Source organism: Scomber scombrus, chromosome 20 (genome assembly GCF_963691925.1).
Source record: "Scomber scombrus chromosome 20, fScoSco1.1, whole genome shotgun sequence".
Lineage (NCBI taxonomy): Eukaryota > Metazoa > Chordata > Actinopteri > Scombriformes > Scombridae > Scomber > Scomber scombrus.
Genome location: NC_084989.1, coordinates 6,095,461 through 6,108,153, shown reverse-complemented (window position 1 = coordinate 6,108,153; position 12,693 = coordinate 6,095,461). Strand labels below are relative to the sequence as shown.

At 45.7% G+C, this 12,693-nt stretch overlaps 1 protein-coding gene across 2 annotated transcripts in view; it reads left to right on the top strand.

The window, feature by feature from the left end:
- Positions 1 to 12,693, top strand: part of nrp1a (neuropilin 1a) — a 61,828-nt gene that overhangs the window by 33,226 nt on the left and 15,909 nt on the right. For both annotated transcript variants that reach the window (XM_062441751.1, XM_062441752.1), the window contains exons 7-8: positions 2,321 to 2,487; positions 12,139 to 12,294. In XM_062441751.1, the coding sequence (XP_062297735.1) occupies positions 2,321 to 2,487; positions 12,139 to 12,294 (323 nt within the window). The remainder of the gene's footprint in view (positions 1 to 2,320; positions 2,488 to 12,138; positions 12,295 to 12,693) is intronic.

The following is a 12,693-nucleotide window of genomic DNA, read 5'->3' as shown; positions in this document are numbered from 1 at the left end:
CTCCAAAAGGCAGCTTCCCCACCAGTAACCAACTGTAGACACACACACACACACACACACACATACACACACACACACCTCTAGGGCTTAAACATGCAGCATCGTCGTCACGGGGCGCGACCCCCCGACCCCATTTTGCAAAACGCTCCGACTAAACATTTCATTAAGGAAGACGAGCGCCTGTAGAAGTCATAAATCTGTCCAGAGGCCAGACCACCCCACACACACACACACACACACACATACTGACACACACACAAAAGCTTTGAATAGCGATAGAGATGGATGACATTCAACAAATCTACTAATCATCTCCAAAAGGATTTTCTCTTGCCCGCAGGGGAAGACAGACGTTAAGTACATATACACACACACACACACACACACACACACACACACAACAAACAGAAGGACCCCGCATCACAGTAATGAAGCGCAGCGATGACTGCTGATGTCATTTCTCCTCAGTTTTCCTCCGAGTCACTCGAGTCGCTTTAATCACACGTCTGAGATCAGATTACGCAAATCAGCTTTTTTCACATTGGCCATTTGAGAGGCGTGGTGATATATCTGAGCTGCCATCAGTAAATACCGCCATTAGCACGAGTCGCTAGGTCTTACGTTTCCAACATAGAAAGAACATTTCCAAACTTTTTCTGCGCTCCTCTGGACTTGCACCGCTTTAATGGTTCATAATCCCTTTTAGGCATAATACAGAGTGGATTTTCAAGCTTCAGAATGGTACACTCCAGCTGAGAGCAACTGATGAGAGGTGATAAGGTGATGAAAGGAGGGCCTTGTCTTTTTGTTCTCTCACTTTCATTCCCTCCGATCGCCCTCCTCACCCGTTCACACACCCTCGCTATCTTCTCGCCTATCAATCCCGTTTTGCTCGGTAACCCGCATGATCAGATAGCGTTCCTCGGCCGCGAAACAAGCGTTCCTTTATGTTTTTCTGTTGATCGCAACCCTTTAATCTAGATGATTCGGAGGCCTCCGCGACTACAAAAGTTTGACAAGAACGGGCAGACTTCTCAAAGAGAGCCGCCGATGAGAGCGGAGAGGTGCGAGACTGTTTTCTCAGTGTCACGCTGAGACTCGGACACGCGCACACACACACACACACACACACACACACACTCTCTATACTTACACAACTGAGCATCGACACCGTAAAGCACAAACACACACACACACACGGTGACCCAGTGACTGAGGTGTGGTAGCAGCGCGGCAGATGGGGAGACCATCTGTGTTAGCTCATAGAGCAGCAGCCACATAGCAGTTCCACACTGTTCCTTATCCTGTGCCCTCTGAGTGCAGGCATCTGTGTCCAAACAAGCACATGATTTCATTTTTTTGGGGCAAAGTATGAAACCATAGTCTTGTGTTCAGTGAAGTGGGCTTGTGAATGAAAGGTTAACAGCTCCACACATTGTCAAACTTCACCATAGACAGAAAAAAGAAGTAAGTAAACAATAAAAGAAAAGGAGTTGGTGAAAGTTTGCCTGTATATACTGTCGCTTTAGGGCGTCGGGGTGACATTATACGACTCCCGCCCTGATCTAAAGGTCATATTGTTCATTCCAACACTCGCCGTTGCTCCGTCCACACCGGTGTCAACTTGTCTGACCTCCAGGGGTTAGAGGAGCCGACCTGACCCAGCTGAGTCTTTAACCGCGAAGCCCAGGATGCCTAAAAACGGTTGCACCATGTCAATGCAAACAAGGCGAGCCGCCACCTTCCCTGGGTGGCGTGTCCGTTCAGTGTGATATACGGCCCTGAAAATACAGATACTAAATGTACCTAAACTCCCCCAGGAGACCAAGTTAGGGGGAAAAAGAGTCACTGTGTTGCAAAAAAAGATAAACTGCCTTCTGGGAGGAGAAGGAAACGGATCCAGTCAGTGGAAAAAATAGAGTGAAAGTCACTTTAACGCCTAATACAGACGTAAACTTAGCCCACACTGAATGTTTTATGAAGACATTTTTACGTCTTAATGCGGAACACTTTCATCCCGCTTCCATTAAAAAACTACAGAGAGTGAGAGAAAGAGAGAGGGAGAAACAGAAAGGATTTACTGAGGCGTTGCTGATGTGCTGTTCTTTTCCGGCCAGCAGCGCTGAGTGCCTGTCGTGTGGTGTCCTCCTCCCCAGAGATGAGCTCTGATTCTTGGGGACACTGAAAGCACATGCTGGGTACATTCTGGCGCTTTCAGTGCTCAGAATTCAACTAAACTTGCTTCTTTTTTTTTTAACTCTCTCTCTCTCCCTTTTCATCCTCCTCTCCTACCTCCTATCTCACCCCTCCCTTTTCCTAGACTTTGACTGCAGAGACCCCTTGGGAATGGAATCGGGAGAGATAACATCGGACCAAATCATGGCTTCATCCCAGTACAACCCAAGCTGGTCCCCAGAGCGCTCCAGACTCAACTACTATGAAAATGCGTGGACTCCGGCAGAGGACTCAAACAAGGAGTGGATCCAGGTACTAAATCACCTCACGTGTGTTACTCAACTGCAAATACCACAACATCATTTCTTTAAAGCTGGTTTCAGCTACAGAGGAAAGCTAGATAATGTCTGAAAGGTGAATCATGGCTGTGTGAAACAGTTCGTCAGCTGTCTGCAGTATGTTTTTGGAGGTGAGTCACAGTCTGAGGGTGTATATGCAGTATTAGGAGTGACTACTGCCTGCGTGAGCACAGTAGTGCTGTGCTGTGTTTGTCCTTCAGTCTCTGGAGGTGCAGTTTCTCCATAACAGTTTGACGAGACAGATGATGAATGATAGACCTCCGGGTGGTGGTGGTGGTGGAGTCCACGGCTCACAAAAATCCCCTCTGTCCACTCTCAGTTCAATTCAATTCAATTTAGTTCAGTTCAGCTCAATTCAATTCAATTTAATAGGCTTTATTGGCATGGTTTAAGAATTACATTAAATTTAAATAACAATATATATATAACATAATAATGTATATGCATATAAATATACACACACACACACTATATACTGTATAAGTTATATAAGTGTCACTGTCTGCCTACCTGTCTGTCTGTGTCTTCCTATCCTAACTGATAACTTCACTTTTCCTTAGTAACAGGCTGCCTGCAGGGATTTAGTGTAGGCATCCTGTCTTGCCAACCACACACACACACAAATACACACACACACACACACACAAACACACTCTGTCATATTTTTCCTGTCTGTCGGCTTATCTGCACAAAGCGATCATCGCCCACCGGGGGGAACTTTATGTGGAAAGATTAAGGATTTAGTTCTTCCGTCCCCAGATGAGGATAAGTCACATATCCCAAGTCCACTCACAGCAACAAACCCCCAACGGTGACACAACAGCCCAACACTACCTACATGTATTTGCAGCCAGTTTGATTTATTAACCCAAAGCCTCCATGCCTTGTAAATGCCCAGACTGTTTTTCTTCTTCTGCTGTTTTTTTTTTTTACAGTCTTTGCTTCATTGCTGAAAAGTTTGGCCCCGGCGTATTCCTCAGGGGATAAATAATAGAGCTGACCCAAAGCCAAATATTTGCTTGGGGAGGGCCATAAGCAAGCTTTTCCTTTATTATTGCAATGAAAATATTGTCCTGAGGGCCCCTGTTGCTCCTTCAGACTAATTTAATCAGTGTGTGAAAGTGTAGTGTGCAGGGTTTTTTTTGCATGTGTTCTCCCCATGCTTGTGTGCGTCCAGTTGTGCATTTTTTCGGCTTCGTGGGCGATTTCGGAGAGTCTGGCAGGATCCGTATTGTCCTGCAGAGGAACCCGGCGTGCGTCTGAGTGGATTTAGAAGATACATGGCTTCCCTTACCACTTCCTCTAGCAGTCGGACAGTCGGTTGCATTAAAGCATTTGTCTCTCTGATAGGGAGGTTCATTGTTCGGAGTAAGATCTGTGCGTTACGGGTAACAGCAGTCTTGAACTCTCCTCTACCCCGCTATGCCTCTTTGTCAGCGGAAAGTACAAGTAAACACAATGATTTGTTGCCACTCAAGACTCTCCATTGCTACAAAGTATTGATCATATTGAGGATTTGATTTGACAGTAAAAATCTGGATGCGCTCTAATGGGCGCGCTGAATTCCCGATACTAATCAGATCACGACGCCGAATGGGGGGGCGGCGCCTAATTTTTTATTTCAAAGCCGGCAAAAGAGCCAAGTCTGTGGTTGTGTGGCGCATAATTTACGTTTTCTAAGGAGCAGCGATGCACTCGTGGCGAGCACTCCGAGCAGGAGCCCAATTATCACAAGTGGTATTAAAAGAGTGGAATTCGTCATTCCTCTTTCATTAAGCCTGTCCGTGGTGGTGCTGCAACAAGCTCGGGCCCCCTCGCGGCACGTACAAATCATCTCAGTGCGCCGTCAGATGCATAGTAATCAATTCATTATTTATTTCATTATCATTCCCTGACTGCAGTTTGAGGCAGACTGGTTTATTATTCATGACAGGCGGCCTTTTGATTCCTGGGCATTTTCCTCCGCTCTGCTTTTCCTTCTTCTTCTTTTTTTTGCTCAACATAATCCAGATTTGTCATCCATTTTAATGCTGCCTCATTCTGATGCATGGAGAGAAGGAAGAGGAGGAGGAGGAGGAGGGTAAGATGCTAGAGTCGTGCGCTCTTCTCTGGGTAATTAGATTGGTGTGGTGTGGTTGAGCATTGACTGCTGGGTTAGCCAGGTCATTAATCAGGTCTTTGGTGTACACAGAGATGGACAGATGTCCTTTGAGGGGGTTTGTGGCTCGAGGAGGGAGTAAAAGCAAGAGGCAATAACCCTTCAAAACAGACCTTCATTTAATTTATTTCTCCCCCCCGTTCCTTTCAAATCTGTTCCTTTGCATCCTTTCTCATCCTTCTTGAAAATGCGGGTCTACAGATCTACATCAAGGTAAAGGGAGATTTGTGCATATTATCTGTCTGCATGAGCCACGGCTTTCTTTGAAGCTTAAGAGGATGAACCGCTGGGGCTTCTGCGGCAGGTTGCAGCAAAAATAAATGAGGGGTACACCCCTAGACCGCCCGGCTTAAAGCCTGATCCTCGCTTTTATGAACTCGGGTTAGCTCTACGAAGAAAACCTTGAACGACGCACGGCACCGGAGCGAGGAAATACCTGCATCTGTGCAACACATTCATCTCTTAGGAGGGGAAAGTGTATGTTTGTAGATTGGCGCATCACGGCTTTGAAAAGGAAAGATTCCTTCGGGACCTCAATGGGAGGAAAAACTGCTAAGAGGCTGACACGGCTGACACTGCTTTGTTGACTATCCGGAGTCACTGCATCATCTGAATGATGCAGTAAAAGCAGGAGTGGATCTCTGTCAGGCAGCTGCCATTGATTGCACATACACAGAACATGAATAATTTACACCGCCTTGGAGGGAGACCAACCAAGCCAATACCTGAAAGCCTCTTTATTGAGCATGTCATAATGGCAATATACACTTCATGTCATACACTCGGTTGGGACTTTTTTATCTTTACGAGCTCAAGTTGATTTGCTCTCCTCCGTGTTTATAATTTAACTTCAATAGCTCCTTTCATTATCTACAATCTTGTTGCCGGGATGCATTATCCATGATTACTTTATTTGCACTTATGTATTTGCCGGCATCAGCATGTATACGTGTCTCTGATAAGCTAAATTGTTCGGTCGTGAGGGGAGATTATGAGTCGGAGTCTTCTCATGTTAGAAATGCTTTAATCTTGACTTTCTGATAGATGAAAGCAGCGAGCATGGGGGGACGCATATCAGTGTTTGTTTACACAGTATGCTCCTTTATCTTCTCCGTGAGATAGTCATCTCAAGGTAAAGTCAAGCATTTACAGAGGGGAGGGTTTGTCAGGGGGCTTACATAGGAGTTTGTAACATTGGTTGTGGTTGTGGTGATGGGGGGAAAGGGAGATATGTGCTTTGACCATATTTCCTCATGCATGTATATTTCCTCCAATCTGTTCCACTTACTAAAGATAACAGATTGGGACCAGCCGCCTGACCAACCGAACGACCGCTAATTACCTGCTTCCTCTATGAAAAAAAACCACCACTCTGGCCACCGTAGCGTTGATCTTTTCCACGGCGCCCAGTGCAAAGGTTATCCTGTTTGTCCTGTTTCATCCACATATGCTTTCAGTTACTTCAGGTCAATGAGTTGTAGAAATGCCCCCATTGTCTCTCTCTCTCTCTTTCTCTTTCTCCTGTCCCCTGCTTTGGAGCTCACTGCCACTGCGCCCCAGCGATGAGTAATTTGAACACCGGGCTTGTAATTAACAGCAGCTTTCTCAGTTGATGAGGTCTAGCGAGAAGCAGGAGAGAGTTCGGAGGCCGGGCCGCGGTGAGATCATCATCGTCGTAGTCGTCGCGCCGTACAAAATGCAAACAATGGATGCTGTCTCTGCCAGCCGCCGCCGTTTCCCAGGCCTCGCTCTCAATTGGAAAATCAATGGAGGGGGATGGAGGGAGGGAGGGAGGGAGGGAAGGAGGGGGTAGAGAGACACACTTGAGCGGTAGTCGCCGCCGAAACATGAGGGATGGCATGATGTAATGAAATGAAACAGTGCTGCGTAAGTACTCGGAGACAAAAAAAAAACTCTCAGCTCAGTAATCAGTGTCATTTGCAATGTCTGCGCCACAGATGAGCCAAACGCCTGGAAGCCTTGTAGTCAACGCTATCGCTAAACAGTCATCCACAGCTGTATGTCCTGAGATAGGATTGTAAAGCAGCTTCCCAGACATGACATGCATCCTGGTTGCTTCCTTTTCCATCCCTATCACTGCTCCTTGGTTTCACTATCATTACTCACAGCTTTACTCATGTGAGTGTGTGGCGAGGATGGAAGTGACAAATCCTTCCTCTAACAGCTGAAACCTTTTAATCATGAAACACTAATACCCAAACACACTTTTTTTACACACGCCACAGCAAAACCGCACAACCATTTATTTTATTATAGCGGTCATCCCATCTTCTACGGATATGCCTCTTTTTTTATTTTCTCAGGGAAAAAAGCAGCGTGATTGGCGCATGGGGGAAGACATGCATAATTTAAAAGCCACCAAAGAAGGTGTCAGGGGCTAAAATTAAACCGCAATTCCGTCAGGTGGATATTGTGATAAATGGAGGGTCGTGAATGGAGCTCATAGGTCCTGGAGCGTTTGAGTAATACAATTTTCATGAAAAGGAGAATTAATTACACTTTTAATGTAATGGAGCTATTCCAAAAAAGCTTCCACTACCAACACCAAAAGTACTGTAGGTGAAATTAGTGGACAGATTGCTTAAAAGCTTGGCTTAGGAATGCTTGCATATGGAGCTGGAAAGACTTCTACTAGCAAAATAACTGTTTCAGCTGTCAGCTCACACAAAAAAAACTATCATATTTCTCTCATTACCATACAAAGGATATTATAATCAGATTTCATATGCAGGTGACTGGAGGCTTGGCATCTACTTGATGATTCCAAGCTATCTTCTGACTGTACCACCCTTTGAGATCCGTGAAGCATTTCCAGTGGTTGTCTATGTCTACCAGCTGCTCTTTGACTTTTGGAAACCTCCCGTCCTTTTTCACCCTCTACATTTGTCTCATTGGTTTTTTTTTTTGGTAAGGGAAAAGCGAATAAACTCATTCCCCAGAGGCCTCGGTTATTCAGTCAGCAGCCCACACGCACACGCAGATGGGAAGTTGCCCCCCTCTCCCCTCCCTCTCCCCACACATACACACCCACATCCTTATTACTGTTTGGGGAAGCAGAGAAATGTATGAAAGTATTTGGTAAACTTCTCTCGGAGCACAGATTGCTGCACACGACTCCCTGGCAACTCAATTATAAGCCAATCAAGCATTGAGAGATAGAGCTTTTGAGCCTTTTTTTGCTGTTTTGCCCCCCCCCCCCCCCCCCCCTCTCCTCGCCCGCCTTATAAACCGCATGTCTCCTTCTCTGCACCCACACAACAATGACTGGCCTTTGCCTCAAATGCGTATCATGTGGCCTCGCTGCACATCTGAGTCACACACAGTCACACAGACAATACGCCGAGCAGCAGCTAGACCTAATGATCACGCCTACAGCTGCCGACACCGTTGAGGGATAATTGGGAAATTATCTTTTCAAATTTGGTACAAACACACAAATATACTGTGTGTCACTCATTTGTATATAAACTCATTCAAATGGCCGATGTGTGTTTCGGTAAGTTGATCTAATTGCACGCACACCAGGTTTTAACTGGCTGATGTTACAAGCCCGAGCACGTCTAATTCTTTTTCTGCCTTTCTGGTTTCATTAGCCCGTGAAACGACTGGAGCCGTGTACACTGGCTGTTGTGAGGCAAAAAGGGCTTTTTGAGTTATCAGTTGGCCTCATAACGGGAAGGTAGAGAACACTCCCCCTCCCGAAAAACAGACACACTCAAAGCGTCACACATATTTTGGACCACACTGGAGCGTGAAGAAACTCCTCGGAGACAAGGACACATTGAAGTCCTGCCCACATATCAGCCTGCTGTTGCTTTATGGAAAAGATTCGGAGCAGTCTGGATGATTTCTTACCCAGCCTGGCATGTTTATGGCTCCGAGTGTGTATGTGTCCCCTCCTAGATATGAGTTACAGTGCGCCGGCATGCCCAGAATGTATAGTGTCATTTTGTCTATAGGTGGGTCCAAACACGAAATAAGAATAAGGTGAATGCGACCCAGACACAAACTTCATCTTGTAATATCAGCAAAGTTTCAAAATGCGGCACCTCCTCCTAAACATGAGATTAGGAGTCATTATTCACACCTTTCTGCGCCGTGATTACATCACCCATTAAACATGATTCAGACTTTCGGGGCTTGATGACAAATACTTTATCATCTGAGAGTGATATATTTAGCTAAGATCCGCTGAGAACTGTGTGTGATTTCCTAAACGTTGCTTATTGGTTTTTATGCATATAGGCCAGTTAGTGCTGTCTGTCGCTCTGGGCTAAAAGCAGTCCCACTAGTAATCATTACCCAGGCCTGTTTGTTTTCACGGTGGCTTCTGCGGTACGGAATGGACTGAGCTTTACATCCAAGCGTCCTGGCAGAGCCCGTCTTCTCTCCCTGACCCGCGTAACCTCAGTCTGCCGGCTCAGCCTCAGCCTCGTTCCCTCCGCCTCTAACAAGGAGCCATTAATAAATCATGCTTTGCTTATTACCCAGGCCCTGTTATCAGCCCCGTGTCTGTGAAATTGATCTAGACTGTGCACTTCTTCACCATAGGCCCCCCCCATGGTTCTGTCCTTCACATCTTCTAAGGCATCACTGTCAACGGCTCGTTTGCCCTCCGGACCTTGCCCGTTTCGCTCTTCTCTTCGTCCTCACTTTTTTTTTTTTTGCCACTTCATCTTTCGCCCTTTCCGTCCCTTCTGCTATGTTTCACGTCCTGTCACAGCTTACATTGAGCTTTTGTGCCAAAATACTTACTTAATTATTCAGTTTTCCTTCTTGTCAGTATGGCGCACCCTCTCAATCAGCGTGATTTATTGCACCTTTAAAAGTATTAAACCACAAAGGGATAAAAATATGTTACTATGTGCAGCTCTTTAAAACACCACACCCATGACATGGCAGAGAACCAGCTGCTGGTTAAACGGCTGCCTTTTTTTTAAAATGAAAGTAATAATTTGCAAAAAACAAAAAGAAAAAAAAAATCCCACTGGCCCTGACTATTGATTAAACCGATATATTCGTCCAACCCTCTTCAAACCATAGTCATATTTCAGCATGCTGGGATTGTTTGAGTCTGAGCACCCATGAGTGTTCCCAATTAGCCCCGCCACTCATTTCACTCCCGGCGGCTCTTCTTCTCCATTACACCTAATGAGATCCTTTCAGAGAAAACATCCCACGGCCAAGTCTTCCTATTAGACCTTTTTTTAGGTAAGCCTTTTCAGTAAGCCGCTTTGCCATTGGTCTAGTCTGGATATGAGTCACACCAGCCCGTCTAAGTGCAGATGTTAAAGACATGCCTGGGCCTCACTGCCATCCCCTTATTCTTTCCTCATCCAGCGCTGGCACATATATATGTATAACCAGCAGAGAGGAATTCAGCTCCTTGCGTTATTAAATGAGAAACATCTGAAGCTGGAGGGATTTGATTTTGTCTCTATTTGTGGACCCGAAAGAAATCTGGGACTTACTGAGTAAACCCCATTGAGCCTGTAGACAGGAACAAAAGTATTCCATCTCTGTATATGTGACTGTCTTTTTTGTTAGTCTCCATCCATCCAAATCCTTTGAGTGGCCAAGTGAGAGTGAGAGAATAGCATAGTGGAACGTCATTTATTGCTCCCATCTGTTTGTCTTTTTTACTTCGAGAAGTAAAATGTGAATTCGAGGAGTGACCGGCACTCTGTGGCATGCAGATGTTCCTCTCCTGCTTTTGACTCCGACTCATTAAGCGTGGTACAGTACTGTATATAAGGCTGGCAGGCGAAGCTTAGCTGGAGCTGAGTAAGTATATGAATTTAACATCCTGGAACTCCATGGAGCTCTTTTTGGAGACAGATCTACCCTGGCTTTGATCGCGTCTGTCTGCTCTCAGCTCTCACATAAGGGATTTCACTGTTGTCACACTCTTCCTCGCTTATGCACCCTCACATACCGATGAACTCCTCTGCGTCAATTTCGGTAATCTACTCAAGACTCCGGTCGCCATCCGTCAAAGCTCCGAGCCCATCGCGCGTCCAGATCAAAGCCCACCCGTCCGTCATCGCGATCTGGAAAACCTGTTCCACCGACACCCTGGCTTCCTGCACCGCTCCCGTGTTCTAAGAGGCCTGCACGCAAACGCCATTACTCCTCATTAACATCAGCTCGGCCTGTCAGAGACCCTGTTAACGCTTGTTCGACTTAAGCGCGCCGCTATTAAATGCAGGGGAGTTAGCATACTTTGAAAGCCCTCCAGTCTCACACTGAAACCACTCTTCTTTTTTTCTCTCTGTTATGGATGAAGGGATGGTACGGTGGGGTTAAGTAGCCTCCACAGAGGTCAGGAGCAACGGATTTGTTACCACTGGTGACTGAGGAATTGTATATGTGTGAGTTTATGTGTGTGTGTGTGTGTGTGTGTGTGTGCGTGTGTCCCAGAGGCAGAGATAGCAGCTCTCTTGTTGGCTCCCAATGCAGTTAGACAGGCAACGGACAGAAGCATTAACAGGATCATAAGCCAGTTTGAAGGCTATTCTTACCACAGAAACAAAAGCCAGTGTGACATCCAGAAGGGCGTATGTGTGTGTGTTTGTGTGTTTGTGTTTTTGTGTGTTTCCTGTCAGGGACGGTCATCGTCGTGAGCGGGCATGACGCTCGGCAGACAGACAGTGTGCTCCTTTACCAGGTCTGATGCAAACCAGCGTCTTTCTCTGCTCAGCTTCACCTTTAAATCCAGCAGACACACACACAGATCATATAAAAACCCATACATGCGAACACAGAACAGACGTGCACTGACCCTAAAGCTTCTGGCTGTCTCCTTGTGAAAATATAATAGCTCCTCCGGTAGTGCACCGCAGTTCATGATTACTTTATAAAGCCCTGCATATTTTAAAGGCACAATATTTGATATTCAATCTATCTCTCTTTCCTCTTGGCCGATTTTGATAATGCGATTGCGGAACCCCTCGTTCTATCCGGCGTTCACTTTTATCCAATAAGCTCTTGTCTCCCATCTCAGGAAATTAAGTTGTCATCCTATGTCTCTTTCATTAGCCGGAATATCATTTCATTGCTGTTTATTAAATTCCAGGTAGCAGCTGACGAGACCATGGCCAGAGGTGATTCTAATAGCGGGGGGTTATATTTTTAACTCTCCCGGCGTGTCAGTGCATTATTAATACAGACATGTGCATTAAAAACCTTTCCCTCAAAAAAAAGAATTCATGCCTTTTAAAAGGTGAATAGTATTCTGCTTTCAGCTGAATGTGCTCCACTTAATCAGCAGTCAAACGCTGAAAAAGAGAAAAAAGAGAAACAGCAGTCAAACGCTGAAAAAAGAGAAAATACTGTCGTGCTTACAGCGCCGATGGAATTTAGTCCTTATAAATGATTTTTTCAGCAGCTTTTCCTCACTTATCTCTTCTCTTTTTGTCCTCACAGGTGGATCTCGGGTTCTTGCGGTTCGTCTCGGCCATCGGTACCCAGGGCGCCATCTCCCAGGAGACCAGGAGGGTTTACTTTGTCAAGTCTTACAAAGTGGACGTCAGCTCTAATGGAGAGGATTGGATCACGCTGAAGGAGGGCTCCAAACAAAAGGTAGCTAATACTCAGCGGTCTAATGACATCATCTCTGCACTCTTAAGTTACTCTGCGGTGGAAAAAAGTTTCGTTATCTGTAAAGGTTTGGATAACTTGTCTAAATACTTGCAGCCCTCAGCTCGACATAAGACTTTAAGGCCAGGCTAGATAGTGAAAAGTTTATTTTAGTGTGTGCATGCCCTGTGTCATAGAAACCACTCCATACATACACATGTAATGCACTTAGAATAACCCATCTTTAAGAAGACAGCTGACTTGAATTGTGGTCTGCTCTGAGTCGCCTTTGATTTCAACAACAGGGGGAATACCCAGCTATATGTACTTCTGAGTCTCTGTCTCAAAACATGCAATTATACCATACCGACTGTGTAAGTGGAGAGTATTTACAGCGCGTGT